The 13,245-nt window shown below is 46.4% G+C and overlaps 1 protein-coding gene across 1 annotated transcript in view; it reads right to left on the bottom strand.

Moving 5' to 3' along the window:
* Nucleotides 1-13,245, bottom strand: part of IKBKE (inhibitor of nuclear factor kappa B kinase subunit epsilon) — a 37,680-nt gene that overhangs the window by 3,494 nt on the left and 20,941 nt on the right. The window contains exons 16-20 of the mRNA XM_004375210.2: nt 4,523-4,562; nt 3,630-3,731; nt 2,214-2,310; nt 1,000-1,118; nt 667-738 (exon numbers count right to left, since the gene is read on the bottom strand). Of these exons, the coding sequence (XP_004375267.1) occupies nt 667-738; nt 1,000-1,118; nt 2,214-2,310; nt 3,630-3,731; nt 4,523-4,562 (430 nt within the window). The remainder of the gene's footprint in view (nt 1-666; nt 739-999; nt 1,119-2,213; nt 2,311-3,629; nt 3,732-4,522; nt 4,563-13,245) is intronic.

The following is a 13,245-nucleotide window of genomic DNA, read 5'->3' on the forward strand; positions in this document are numbered from 1 at the left end:
TGTTCTAGACTATAAGCAAAGGCCCACGTTCCAGACTGTAAGTGAAGGCCCACGTTCCAGACTATAAGTGAAGGCCCATGTTCTAGACTATAAGCCCATGTTCTAGACTATAAGTAAGCCCATGTTCTAGACTATAAGTGAAGGCCCACGTTCCAGACTGTAAGTGAAGGCCCGCGTTCCAGACTGTAAGTGAAGGCCCACGTTCCAGACTGTAAGTGAAGGCCCACGTTCCAGACTGTAAGTGAAGGCCCTGTTCTAGACTGTAAGTGAAAGCCCGCGTTCCAGACTACAAGTGAAGGCCCGTGTTCCAGACTACAAGTGAAGGCCCACGTTCCAGACTGTAAGTGAAGGCCCGCGTTCCAGACTGTAAGTGAAGGCCCGCGTTCCAGACTACAAGTAAAGGCCCGTGTTCTAGACTGTAAGTGAAGGCCCGTGTTCTAGACTGTAAGTGAAAGCCCACATTGGTGAGGAGTGACGGCTCACTTGTAGGCAAGGCCTAAGCGTGTCTGAAATGATCGTTTGGAAAACGGACATGCCATCAAACCTGCATGGACGGCACAGGGACTCTGCACCCCAGAAAGCAAGGGCGGCACAGGGACTCTGTACCCCGGAAGGCAAGGGCAATGCAGGGACACAGCCCTCCCCGGACAGGGATGAGCTCCTTACCGTTCGATGATGCGGTTGTTGTCCTGGAGGTCAAACGTCAGCTGCTTCATCTCTTCATGAAGCTCTTGCATGCTGCTCAAGGCAGAGGTGGGAGAGCCGGCTGAGCCACAGTCACGCTGCCGAGCCCTCTGCCTCCCCCTGCGGGGCCCCACCCTCCTCGCCAGTTCTACTCCAAGCAGCCTCTTGATTCCTGCCTCCCAGGCCTGGCAGGAGGCCAGTCCCCTCTGGTCCTAACCTCAGCACCCTCTTCCCACTCATCACCCCCTTCCCCAGCACACACACACGCATGCACACACACATACACACACTCACACACACCTCTTTGGCACTTACTGAAGAACCAGGTCCTGGGAACCAGATGCAGGGCTGGGATAAGGGGCTATGGGGGATGATGAGGCCTGAGCCTCCACTCTTCCATCCTGAAGGAGTTGGTAAGACAGCCGGTCAAGGATCTGAGAGAAGCCACACTTTAGTCAGAAGGGATGAGCCAGCTTGTGGGTGGGTAGGTGGGGGTGCTGAAGAAGGTAGGAAAAGTGTAACACTGTCCCCCTCGTGCATCCCTGGATCTACCAGAATTCTCACATCTTTCCCACGAGTCCTTCTTTCCCATTCTGGAAGTGCAGCCAGCATAACTACCTTCATTCGTCTTTGCTTGGATTTAAGGATCCAGACATCCAGGAAGTTCTCCTTTATGTCTAACCTAAACCTCTCATGACACAATACAGCCATGAACTACAGAGAAGGGGTGAGGGCTCCTGCCTTTTTCCGACACTGAACTATTTGTTTCATTAAATCAAAACCAAACTAATTGCCTTAGAGTCAATTTCAGCTCACGGTGACCCCCTACGTGCTTCAGGTAGAACTGTGCTCCACAGGGTTTTCAAGGGCTGTGGTATTTCTTCTGAGGCACCTCTGGGTGGGTTTGAACCACCACACTTTGGGTTAGCAGCTGAGCGTATAACCATTTGTGCCACCAAGGGACCCCACTCATTTCATTACATGTAATGATAGAAAGTACCAGCTGCACTGAAAGAAGCAGCCCGTGTCTGTCCTTGGTGGAAAAGCGGGCAGCTTCCCAGCGCCGCCCTGTGCTGTCTCCCCAGAGAGGAGGACAAGGTGAGTTCACGTGGCCTCTCTCGGCGTCACTTCTCGGTCTCCCTCCCGCCTGCATAGGAGCCTTTGGAAGAGGGCCCAACATTCCAGGGGCTCTGCCCGGGTAGTGACCTTCAGCCTGAGACTGTTCACTCAGCATAATGTCCGCAAGTTTACCCATGTCATAGCATGTATCAGGATTTCATTGCTCTTCACGGCTGAGTAGTATTCCATCGTATGTATGCACCCCATTTTGTTTATCCATTCTTCCAGGAAGCACCTTCCACTCAGCCTCCCTCCCCACCTCAGGGTACATTTGGGCTCAGGGACCCTCAACCCACAGCCTGAACTTGGTCAAGGGCAGCTGTGACCAGAGGCAGGGGATGGCCCGAATCCCCCCGGGCACCTGATTGGCCTGGCTCCCCTCCGAGGCTGGGTGCCTGCAGAACCCGCACCTTGCTGAGGCTCTCCTGCACCCCCTGGGCTTCGGTGTTACAGGCGGCCACGGAGCAGCCAACTAGGCGCAGGTGGTTCCTGGTCTCGTGTACCATCCTGTAGAGAGCAGACAGAGAGAGGCCGAGAGGTGGGCTTGGCTCTCTCCCTGATTGTCCTCTGGGCCACCACACAGACATGGGATTTCCAGACGGCTCAGGCTGGGGCTGTTCCAACCATACCTGCTGGTCCCAGCCATTTGCCTGCCTCACTTCCTCTGCCCTTCCAGATGGGCCCTCAACTCCTACCCACCCCAATGTAATAATTTACTAACGCTGATGAGCCGTCTGACTAAGGCTGGTGAGGGTCCTGTTAGAACCCCAGTGGGGAATGCTGTAAAGATGCAGTGGCCAGTGGCCAGGTCACACAGGCTGGTTCTGATGAGCCAGGTGCCAGGTAAGGCTCCAGAGGCGCAGAGGACAGCCCACGCTTCAGCACCAAATACCGGAACGGCCCACACTGCCTATTTCCAGCCAGTCACGGTTAGGACTGTTCTTTTCTCTCTCTAAGTGGCGGGAGCGAGCACGAATATTTTCCCCATTGCTCAGAGGAAACCAGGGTGCAGAAAGGTTAAACTGGTGCTTGGCTCTCCCCACTGCCTGTACACTAGGACCACCTGGGGGGCTTTATAGAAGGCTGATGTCCAATGAGATCAGAATTGGGGTGGGCTGGGGAGGGAGGTGGGGGAGCCAGATGCTGATATTCTAATGTGAGGGTAAGTGAATGCCAGGGTCTCAGCCCCATAAAGCTCACAGGTCACAGGGGCCTCAGAACCCAGCAACACATGGGAAAGGGGCAACCCTCTCTTCTCAGGGGGCCAATATTAATGCAGGCAGGGGAAGGAGGGAGAGGTTTGTCTATGAAGGGAGAACTAAAGGGGACAGTGTGAGAGACGGTTCTGTTCAAGGGGTACTGCCCACCCAGCTTCCCTGCCCCCTTAGAAGCCTATAAATCAGTGTGTCCTCATCCAAGAGGGGACTTGGTTTCTTCCCCAGAGAGAGGGTTTCCTAGTACAACCAGCTGGGACAGTAAAAAGAACTTGGATTGTAGAGGCAGACATCTCCATACACTAGTCCTGGGTCTATTACTTACTAGCTGTGTAACATGGAGGGAGAGACCTGTTCTCTGAGCCTCAGTGTCTTCATCTGTGAAACGGGTGATAATATCTACTCCGTAGGGTAGATATTGTGGAGTTAAAAGGGCTAATTTGTAGAAACCACCCAGCAGACTGCCTGGTCCACAAAAACACCATTTCCTTGCCTTCCTCTACGACACCCTCCCCCTCCATCAGGGGTCTGCAAAGCCCTGTGTCATCCGAAGCCTGGAAAGTCCCAGGCCAGGCTGGGTGCCTGAGCTCTGGAGGGAGGCTGGGCTGTTACCTCATCCGTTTGCCGTGCGTGACCAGGGCTGCCTGATACTTCTGCACACACTCCTCCTGGAACACCTGCAGGAGCCTTTTGGCTAAATGACTAAAATTCACCCTGAAAAGACAGAGAAACTGAGGCACAGAGATGAGCAGCAGAGACACCAGGCCCCTGAGCATAGGCCCAGCATCTCTAGGTCTCCGTAATCACTACATCACCAATGCCTACCCCCTGTGCCCACGGCAGGGGGACTCTGTATCCGAGGAAGGAGGAGACGATGTTCACACACATGAATCACGGAGGCCGGAGAGGCTGGCAAAGCACACACATCAACAGGGAGATGTGGTGGGAGGGGTCAGGACTTCAGAAAACACACTCTTGCAAGCTTGGTCCCCAGACGGAAAGTAGGAGAGATAGACACGGAGAGAGAGGGAATGTGTGTGTGTGTGTCTGTGTGTGTGTGTGCGTGCGCGCAGGGGCTGGTGGTGGGTGTAGACTGTGGCACCTCCAATGGGACACCTCTGGAAGATAAGCGTCCAGGAAACAGGCAGCAGGAAGCACAAAGGAGGGATCCAGGGGAGGGCAGAGGCAGGAAGTGATAAGTGGTAAATCAGAGAGGACAATTAGGGAAAGAAATCTACAAATCATTTGCTCATACCAGAAGTAAATCCAGTTACATCAGAATTACTTCTGAGCTACCTCCCTTCAACTCAGCCGCATAATCTCCCTCCCCCACCCCAGCTAACCTGCCCCATAGACAGTTATCCTAGCTGCCAACTCGACCCCTCTCCTCTCTGCCCAGCCACAGCCTGGGGTCAAGGTCCTTCACCACCTCTTGTCTGGCTTGGAGGATAGCTCTGCCCTGGTGGTACCACCCTCCTGCCCACCCACCTACCCAGGCCACTCACTTATCCAGCTTGTGGATTTGCTCCTCGTTGTAGCCAAGCCCTGAAGGAAATAGGAATGATGCCACTTAATCAATCAACAAAACAGAGTGTCACAAGGGTGGGGCTTGTGCTGAGCACTTGGGGGTGGGGGACAGGGACACAGATGAAGACAGCCCAGCCTGGCTCCTGCTCTAGGGGAGCTCACGGCCAAGTGGAGCCAGGAAGAGCTAATTAATTTCACTTGAGTTCATTCCAACTCATGGCTACCCCATGTGTGTCAGAATAGAACTGTGCTGGACACAGCAAAAGCAGTGCCTAGAGGTCATTTTATAGCAATAAATATGCACATCAAAAAAGAAGGGCAAATATCAAAACAGTAACCCTACAACCCGAACAATTAGAAAGAGAGTAGCAAAAGAAGCCCCTAGTTGCCAGAAGAAACAAAATAATAAAAATTAGAGCAGAAAATCAATGAAACAGAGAACAGAAAAACAACAGAAATAATCAATAAGCCTAAAAGCTGGTTGTTTGAAAGGATCAGTAAAATCAACAACCCACTGGCCAAAGTGACAAAAGAAAAACAGAAGATGCAAATAACCCAAATAAGAAGTTAGATGGATGACATTACCATAGAACCAACTGAAATAAAAAGGATCATAATAGAATACTACGAAAAATTGTACTCCAACAAATTTGAAAACCTATAGGAAATGGACAAATTTCTAGAAACATACTACCTACTTAACCTAACAAAAACTGAGGTAGAAAATTTGAACAGACCTATAACAAAAGAAGAAATTGAAGAGGTCATTAAAAAACTCCCAACAACAACAACAAAAAAGCCCCAGCCCAGATGGCTTCACTGGAGAATTCTACCAAACATTCAGAGAAGAGTTGACGCTGATTCTACTCAAACTATTCCAGAACATATAAAAGGAAGGAATACTCCCAAATCATTCTATGAAGCCAGGGTAACCCTGATACCAAAATCAGGCAAAGGCATCACTAAAAAACTATAGACCAACATCCTTCCTGAATACAGATGCAAAAACTCTCAACAAAATCCTAGCCAGTAGAATTCAATAGCATATCAAAAATAATAATATATTATGACCATCTGGGATTCATACTAGGTGTGTGAGGATGGTTCAACATTAGCAAATCAATCAATGTAATCCATTACATAAATAAAAGAATCACATGATCATCTCAATTGATGCAGAAAAGGCATTTGATAAAGTCCAACACCCATTCCTGATAAAAACTCTCAGCAACATAGGAATAGAAGGGAAATTCCTCAACATAATAAACGGCATCTATACAAAACCAACAGCTAACATCATGGTCAATGGAAAGGGGCTGAAAGCATTCACCCCGAGAACATAACAAGACAAGGATGTCCTTTATCACCACTTGTATTCAACGCTGGAAGTCCTAGCTAGAGCAAAAAGGCAAGAAAAGGAAATAAAAGGCATTCAAATTGGTAAGGAAGAAGTAAAACTATCCCTATGCGCAGATGAAATGATCCTATACATAGAAAATCCCTAAGATTCCACAAGAAAGCTACTGGAACTAATAGATTCAGCAAAGTGGCAGGATACAAGATCAACATACAAAAATCAGTGGGATTCCTCTACATCAGCAAAGAGAACTTTGAAAAGGAAATCGGAAAAGAATATCATTTACAATAGCCCCCTAAAACATAAAATACTTAGGAATAAATCTCACCAGGGACATAAAAGACCTATGCAAGGAAAACTACAAAACACTACTGGAAGAAACCAAAAGAGACCTATACAAATGGAAAAACATACCGCACCCTTCGACAGGAAGACTCAACATTGTGAAAATGTCAGTGCTACCCAAAGTGATGTTCAGTGGATGGATTCTTGAGATGGTCCCAAATTCAGGTGGGATATACTCAAGGTTGTATTTTGATTCTCATGGACTTGTTTTAATTTTCTTCAGCTTCACCTTAAACTTGCATATGAGCAACTGATGGTCTGTTCCAGAGTTGGCCCCCAGCCTTGTTCTGACTGATGATATCGAGCTTTTCCATCATCTCTTTCCATCTGTGGATGGAAAGTCGATTTGATTCCTGTGTTTTCCATCCAGTAAAGTCCATGTGTGTAGTCACCGTTTATGTTGTTGAGAAAAGGTATTTGCAATGGATAAATCATTGGTCTTGCAAAATTTTATCATGCAATGTTCAGTGTCATTTCTATCACCAAGGCCATATTTTCTGACCACAGATCCTTCTTCTTTGTTTCCAGCTTTCGCAATCCAATCACCTGTAATTATCAAAGCATCTTTATTGCATCTTTGATCAGACTGCAGAAGTTGGTAAAATCTTCAATTTCCTCATCTTTGGCGTTAGTGGTTGGTGCATAAATTTGAATAACAGTCGTATTAACTGGTCTTCCTTGCAGGCATATAGATATTATCCTATCACTGACAGCATTGTACTTCAGGATAGATCTTGAAATGTTCTTTTTGATGATGAATGTGATGCCATTCCTCTTCATCATTCCCAGCATAGTAGACCATGTGATTGTCTGATTCAAAATGGCCAATACCAGTCCAGTTCAGCTCACTAATGCCTAGGATATCGATATTTATGCATTCCATTTCATTTTTGATGACTTCCAATTTTCCTAGATTCCATACTTCGTACATTCCACGTTCCAACTGTTAATGGATGTTTGCAGCTGTTTCTTCTTCTTTTGAGTCATGCCACATCAGCAAATGAAGGTCCTGAAAGCTTTAATCCATCCACATCCTTAAGGTCAACTCTAATTTGAGGAGGCAGCTCTTCCCCAGTCATCTTTTGAGTTCCTTCCAACCTTAGGGGCTCATGTTCTGGCACTATATCAGACAATGTTCTGCTGCAATTCCTAAGGTTTTCACTGGTCAGTTTTTTCAGAAGCAGACCACCAGGTCCTTTCCATGGAAGCAGCAGTCAAGAAATCAAATGACATATTACACTGGGAAAATTTGCTGCAAAATACCTCTTTAAAGTGTGCAAAACCAAAGATGTTACTTTGAGGACCCAAGCCATGGTATTTTCAATCGCCTCATATGCATGTGAAAGCTGGACAATGAATAAGAAAGACAGAAGAAGAATTGATGCCTTTAAATTATGGTGCGGGCGAAAAATATTGAATATACCATGGACTGCCAAAAGAATGAACAAATTTGTCTTGAAAGAAGTACAGCCAGAATGCTCCTTAGAAATGAGGCTGTGAGACTTTGTCTAACGTACTTTGGACATGTTATTAGGAGGGACCAGTCCCTGGAGAAGGGCATCATGCTTGGTAAGGTAGAGGGTCAGCAAAAAAGAGGAAGACCCTCAGTGAGATGGACTGAGACAGTGGCTGCAACAATGGGCTCAAACGTAGCAATAATTGTAAGGATGGTGCAGGACCAGGCAGTGTTTCCTTCTGCTGTACGTAGGGTCACTGTGAGTTGTAACTGACTTGATGGCACCTAACAACAACCCAAAGCTGTAGATGGATAGAATGCAATCCTGATCCAAATCCTAACAGCATTCTTGAATGAGATGGATAAACCAATCACTAACTTTATATGAAAGGGCAAGAGGCACTGAATAAGTAAAGCATTATTAAAGAAGAACAAAGTAGGAGGCCTCATACTTCCTGATCTCAGAACCTACTATATAGCCACGGTAATCAAAACAACTTCGTACTGGTACAATGACAGACACACAGACCAATGGAACCGAATTGAGAACCCAGAAGTAAATCCATCCACTTATGGACAAAGTCTTCAATAAAGGGCCAAAGTTCATTAAATGGGGAAGAGACAGTCTCTTTAACAAATGATGCTGGCAAAAATGGATATCTATCTGTAGAAAAATGAAGAAAACCCATACATCACCCCATACGCAAAAAACAACTCAAAATGGATCACAGATCTAAGCATAAAACCTAAATTATAAAGACTGTGGAAGGAAAAATAGGGACAATGCTAGGAGCCTTAATACACGGCATAAATAGCATACCAAACATGATTAAAAATATACAAACAGAAGAAGATAAACTAGATAAATGGGATCTCCTAAAAATTAAACACAACAAAAGATTTCTCCAAAAGAGTGAAAAGAGAAACTACAGGCTGGGAAAAATTTTTTTGGCTGTAACATATCCAATGATGGGCTAATCTTTAAAATTTATAGAAAACTTCAATACCTCAACAACAAAAAGACAAATAATCCAATGAAAACATGGGCAAAAGATATGAACAGACACTTCACCAAAGAAGACATTCAGGGGGCAAACATGAAGAAATGCTTGTGATCATTAGCCATCAGAGAAATGCAAATCAAAACTACAATGAGATACCATGCTACCCCTACATTACTGGCATGAATCAAAAAAACAGAAAACAACAAATGCTGGAGAGGTTATGGGGAGATTGGACTTCTAATACACTGCTGGTGGGAATGTAAAATGGTACAACCACTATAGAAAATGGTGTGGCGCTTCCTTAAAAAGTTAGAAATAGAAATACCATACGATCTAGCTAACCTACTCCTAGGTATATACCCTAAAGAAATAAGAACCATGACAGGAATAGACATATGCACATCTAAGTTCACTGCAGCATTATTCACAATAGCAAAAAGGTGGAAACAACCTAAGTGTCCATCAGTGGATGAATGGATAAACTAACTGTGGTACATACACACAGTGGAGTACTACACAACAATAAAGAACAACGATGAATCCGTGAACCATATCACAACATGGACGAACTTGGAGAACACTGTGCTGACTAAAATAAGTCAGTCACAAAAAGACAAATATTGTATGAGACTACTACTATAAAAAATCAAGAAAAAGGTTACACACACACTTACACATATACACACAAACATTCTTTGATGGTTATCAAGGATGGGAGAGGGAGGGAGGGAAAATCACCAATTAGAGAGAAGATACGTGTTAATATTGGTGAAGGGGAAGACATTACACAACGGGGGATGTCAGCACACGAGGACCAAGGCAAAGGAAGGCACTGAGTGGAATGCAAGAATAAAGGGCAATCACGGTAATTACCATAACACAGATAACCCTGCAACAATAGTATTAACAAACTATAATCTGCAAATGGATACATTGGTAGAGAGGTGTGCTAAAGAGGAGAGGGAGGGTGCAAGGGAGCACACTCACCTACAGATATAGGTAGGGTTACAGATATTACTACATACACATTTGTAGATGCTGCATGTATATTAATACAGACAATAGAAAACACAAGGTGGAAAATCACGGACATAACCAAACACCCCGAGGGGCGAAGTTACTAGGTTTGAAGGCTAAGGACCATAGACTCAGGGGACATCTACATCAATTGCCATAATATAGTTCATTAAAACAATGTTCTACATCCTACTTTACTGAGTAGCATCTGGGGTCTTAAAAGCTTGCAAGTGGCCATCTAAGGTACAACTATTGGTCTCGTTCCATCCAGAGCATAGGAGAGTGAAGAAAACCAAAGACACACGGAGCCATTAGTCTAAACGACTAATGGACCACATGAACCACAGCCTACACAACCCCAAGACCAGAAGAACTAGATGGTGCCCAGCGACCACTACCGACTACTCTGACCAGGATCACAATAGAGGGTCCCAGGCAGAGCGGGAGAAAAATGTAGAACGAAACTCAAATCCATAAAAATGACCAGACTTACTCATCTGACAAAGACTGGAGGAACCCCCAAGACTGTGATCCTAAGACACCTTTCCAACACAGTATTGAAGTCATTCCTGGAGACCAACTTTCAGCCAAATAACAGACAAAATAAGCAATAACACCTGAAAGGAACGAGCTCCTTAGCACAGTTACTTATGCAACCAAAAGGGCAATATCTGCCCAAAAGCAAAGATGAAAACGCAGGAAGGGGTAGGAAAACCAGATAAAGGGTAACAGGAACCCAGGGTGGAAATGGGGAGAGTGCTGGCACGTTGAAGGCACTGCAACCAATGTCTTGGGACATTCTGTGTACGAGTCAATGAATGGGAATCTATTTTTGCTGTGTAAACCTTCACCTAAAGCTTAATAAAATATTTAAAATATATATATATATATATACACACCAATATAACTATGCTCCATAGGGTTTTCAATGGCTGATTTTTCTGAAGTAGATTGCCAGGCCTTTCTTCCAAGGCACCTCGGGGTAGACCCCAATGGTCCAACCTTTCAGGTAGCAGCTGAGCACATTAACTACGGCATTACTCATTTGCTCAACCCAGAGGCCAGAAGGAGTAAAACAATTACCCAAGTATTGCATTACTGTGAGGGAGAGACCTAAAAAAGCTGCAGAGAAATTGCCCTTGTGCTCAGAGGAAGGGAAGTGACAGCGCAGGGGGTAGGGGTGGGGGTGGGAATCAGAGAAGGCTCCAGGTGGGAAGCGGTGGGAAGTAGCAGGCATCCCTTGAAGGATGCTTGGTCAGCTGCTGCCCTGCATCCACACACCCTCCAGGGGTACGGATGCCTACTGCTGGGTGGTCCCGTCCCTGAGTGCTCACCCGGCAGTAAGAGCCAGGGGGGCACTGCAGCAGTGAGCTAGATAAGCCAGGTCATCCCCCTCCACCCTCCTCTTCTTGCCTCAGCCACTTTTTCTCCTAAGGAGCAGTAAGATTCCTGGCCCAGCAGTGACTGAGGGTGGAATTTTCACTGCCTAGGCTGTTTCCAGAAGAGTCCTAATGCTCACTGCTGAAGGGAGATGCTGCCCCCTCCTGGGCTTCGAGGGAATGGCCTCCCGGTTAGCGGCAGCCCCAACATGAAATGACGCAGGAGGTTTGCTTTGCTGGCCTCTCACCTCCACTCCAAACTCAGCAGTTCCCCTTCCTGGGCTCTTTGTCCTGGGCCTGCACTCGGCCTGCTGAGCACTTGTGAAATCCAAGAGACCTGGGACAAGTTCCAGCCATGCCTCTTAATAGCAGAGGGCTGGAATCCCTGGAAGCACAGTGGTTAAAGTGATCAACTGCTAACCGAAAGGTTGGTGGTTCAAAACCGCCAGCGGCTTTGCGGGAGAAAGATGTGGCAGTCTGCTTCCGAGAGATTTACAGCCTTGGAAACCCTATGGGGTCGCTATGAGTCAGAATTGACTCAATGGCAGTGGGTGGGTTGGGGTCCCTGGGTGGTGCAAATCAGCCTTGGAAATGTGCTCTGCTGCTAACCTAAAAGTTGGAATTTCAAGTCTACCCAGAGGCACCTTGGAAGAAAGGTCTGGAGATCCACCTCTGAAAACCCTATAGGGTGCAGTTCTCCTCTGACACACAGCCCTCAGGACAGTGTCCAGCACATGAGAGGTGCTCAGAAGCTTAGTGATTATGCTATTATGGAAGACCAGTGGTGGAGGCAGAAGAACCTCTGAGATTCTCCTAAAATCTCAGCAAAGGTGGCCCTTGCTGAGCCCCAGCCCCACTGGCTTCCAGGACAGGAGAGTCTTTCTTTCCCATCTCCTGTGGTGCCCGCTACACGCCTCCAGCCCACAGCTCCAAGGCTGAACTCAGAGGCAGGACTGAGGCTACCCAACAGAAAGCATCTTCTAGAATTGCACTGCCTGATAGAGTGACCGCTGGAACACCTGTGTCTACTGAGCACTTGAAGTACAGCTAGTGCAACTGAGGAACTACCATTTCACTTTACTTAAATTATTTATTTAAATTTAAAAAGTGAAGAGTATAAAATATTTTTCCATGAAAAACAACTTTATTGTTTTGGTAGGACTCCGTTGCACTTTAACTGTTAAAAATTTAGCGTCAAAATAGAGATATGTTTTAAGTGTATCGTGCACATAGGATGTTGAAGATTTAGTACAAAAAAGAATGTAAAATATCTCTTTAGTAATTTTGTTTATATTGATTTTTATATTGTTGGCATGTTGAAATGACATTTTGAATATACTGGGTTGAAGAAGATATATTATTAAAATTAATTTTACCTGTTTCTTTTACTTTTTAAAACTTGGCCATTAGAAGAATTAAAATTATGTATGTGGCTCGCATTCTATTTTTATTGGACGGTGCTTTTGAGATAATCTTATGGATAGAAAAGAATTTGAGAGTCAAGCCCAAGACCTCCAGTCTACAGATGAGGAAGCACTTGGGCAGGGCAGGCAGACAGAGGGTCAGTTTCTGGTTTGTTCACTCCCCAACCAAGAGACAACAGGGCCCTCCCCAGGCTCCCCTAAGCCCCTATCATCAGCCCTCCCCTGGGTGTGACGCTGCCCCTGCCCCAGGATGGCAGTCACCTGGGGCAAGTGGTTTCCCATCCCAGTACCTGTAAAACGGGCTGGCCTACTCCGAGGGTCTTTGTGAGGATTAGGAGATAATGCAGGAAAGTGCCTGGCCTGGTGACTCTACATGGTATTTCTCATGTTCTCTCTTTTCTGGAAAACCCAGCTACCTCAGCGAATCAAAGAGACAGTGTATGGGAAAATACCCTTTAAACTGTAAAGTGCCCTGACAATGGAGAAAGGTCTCTCTCACAGGCCACTGCTTCTACAGCACACAGCCCACTGCGTCTACCACCATGTCATCTAGCCTCTCACGTGGCAACAAACCTGGTGTAAGGGCTGCATGTCCCTAAGTGCTCTGCCGGACCCTGGCTGAGACCAACTGCCCCCTGGCCTCCACAGAGCACTATCTGCATATAGGCGCCCGCAGCACTGGATGGAGTAGTAATGAGTGAGCACAGAGGCCCCAGCAG

This window comes from Trichechus manatus, unplaced genomic scaffold (assembly GCF_000243295.1).
Source record: "Trichechus manatus latirostris isolate Lorelei unplaced genomic scaffold, TriManLat1.0 scaffold00035, whole genome shotgun sequence".
NCBI classification, from domain to species: Eukaryota; Metazoa; Chordata; class Mammalia; order Sirenia; family Trichechidae; genus Trichechus; species Trichechus manatus.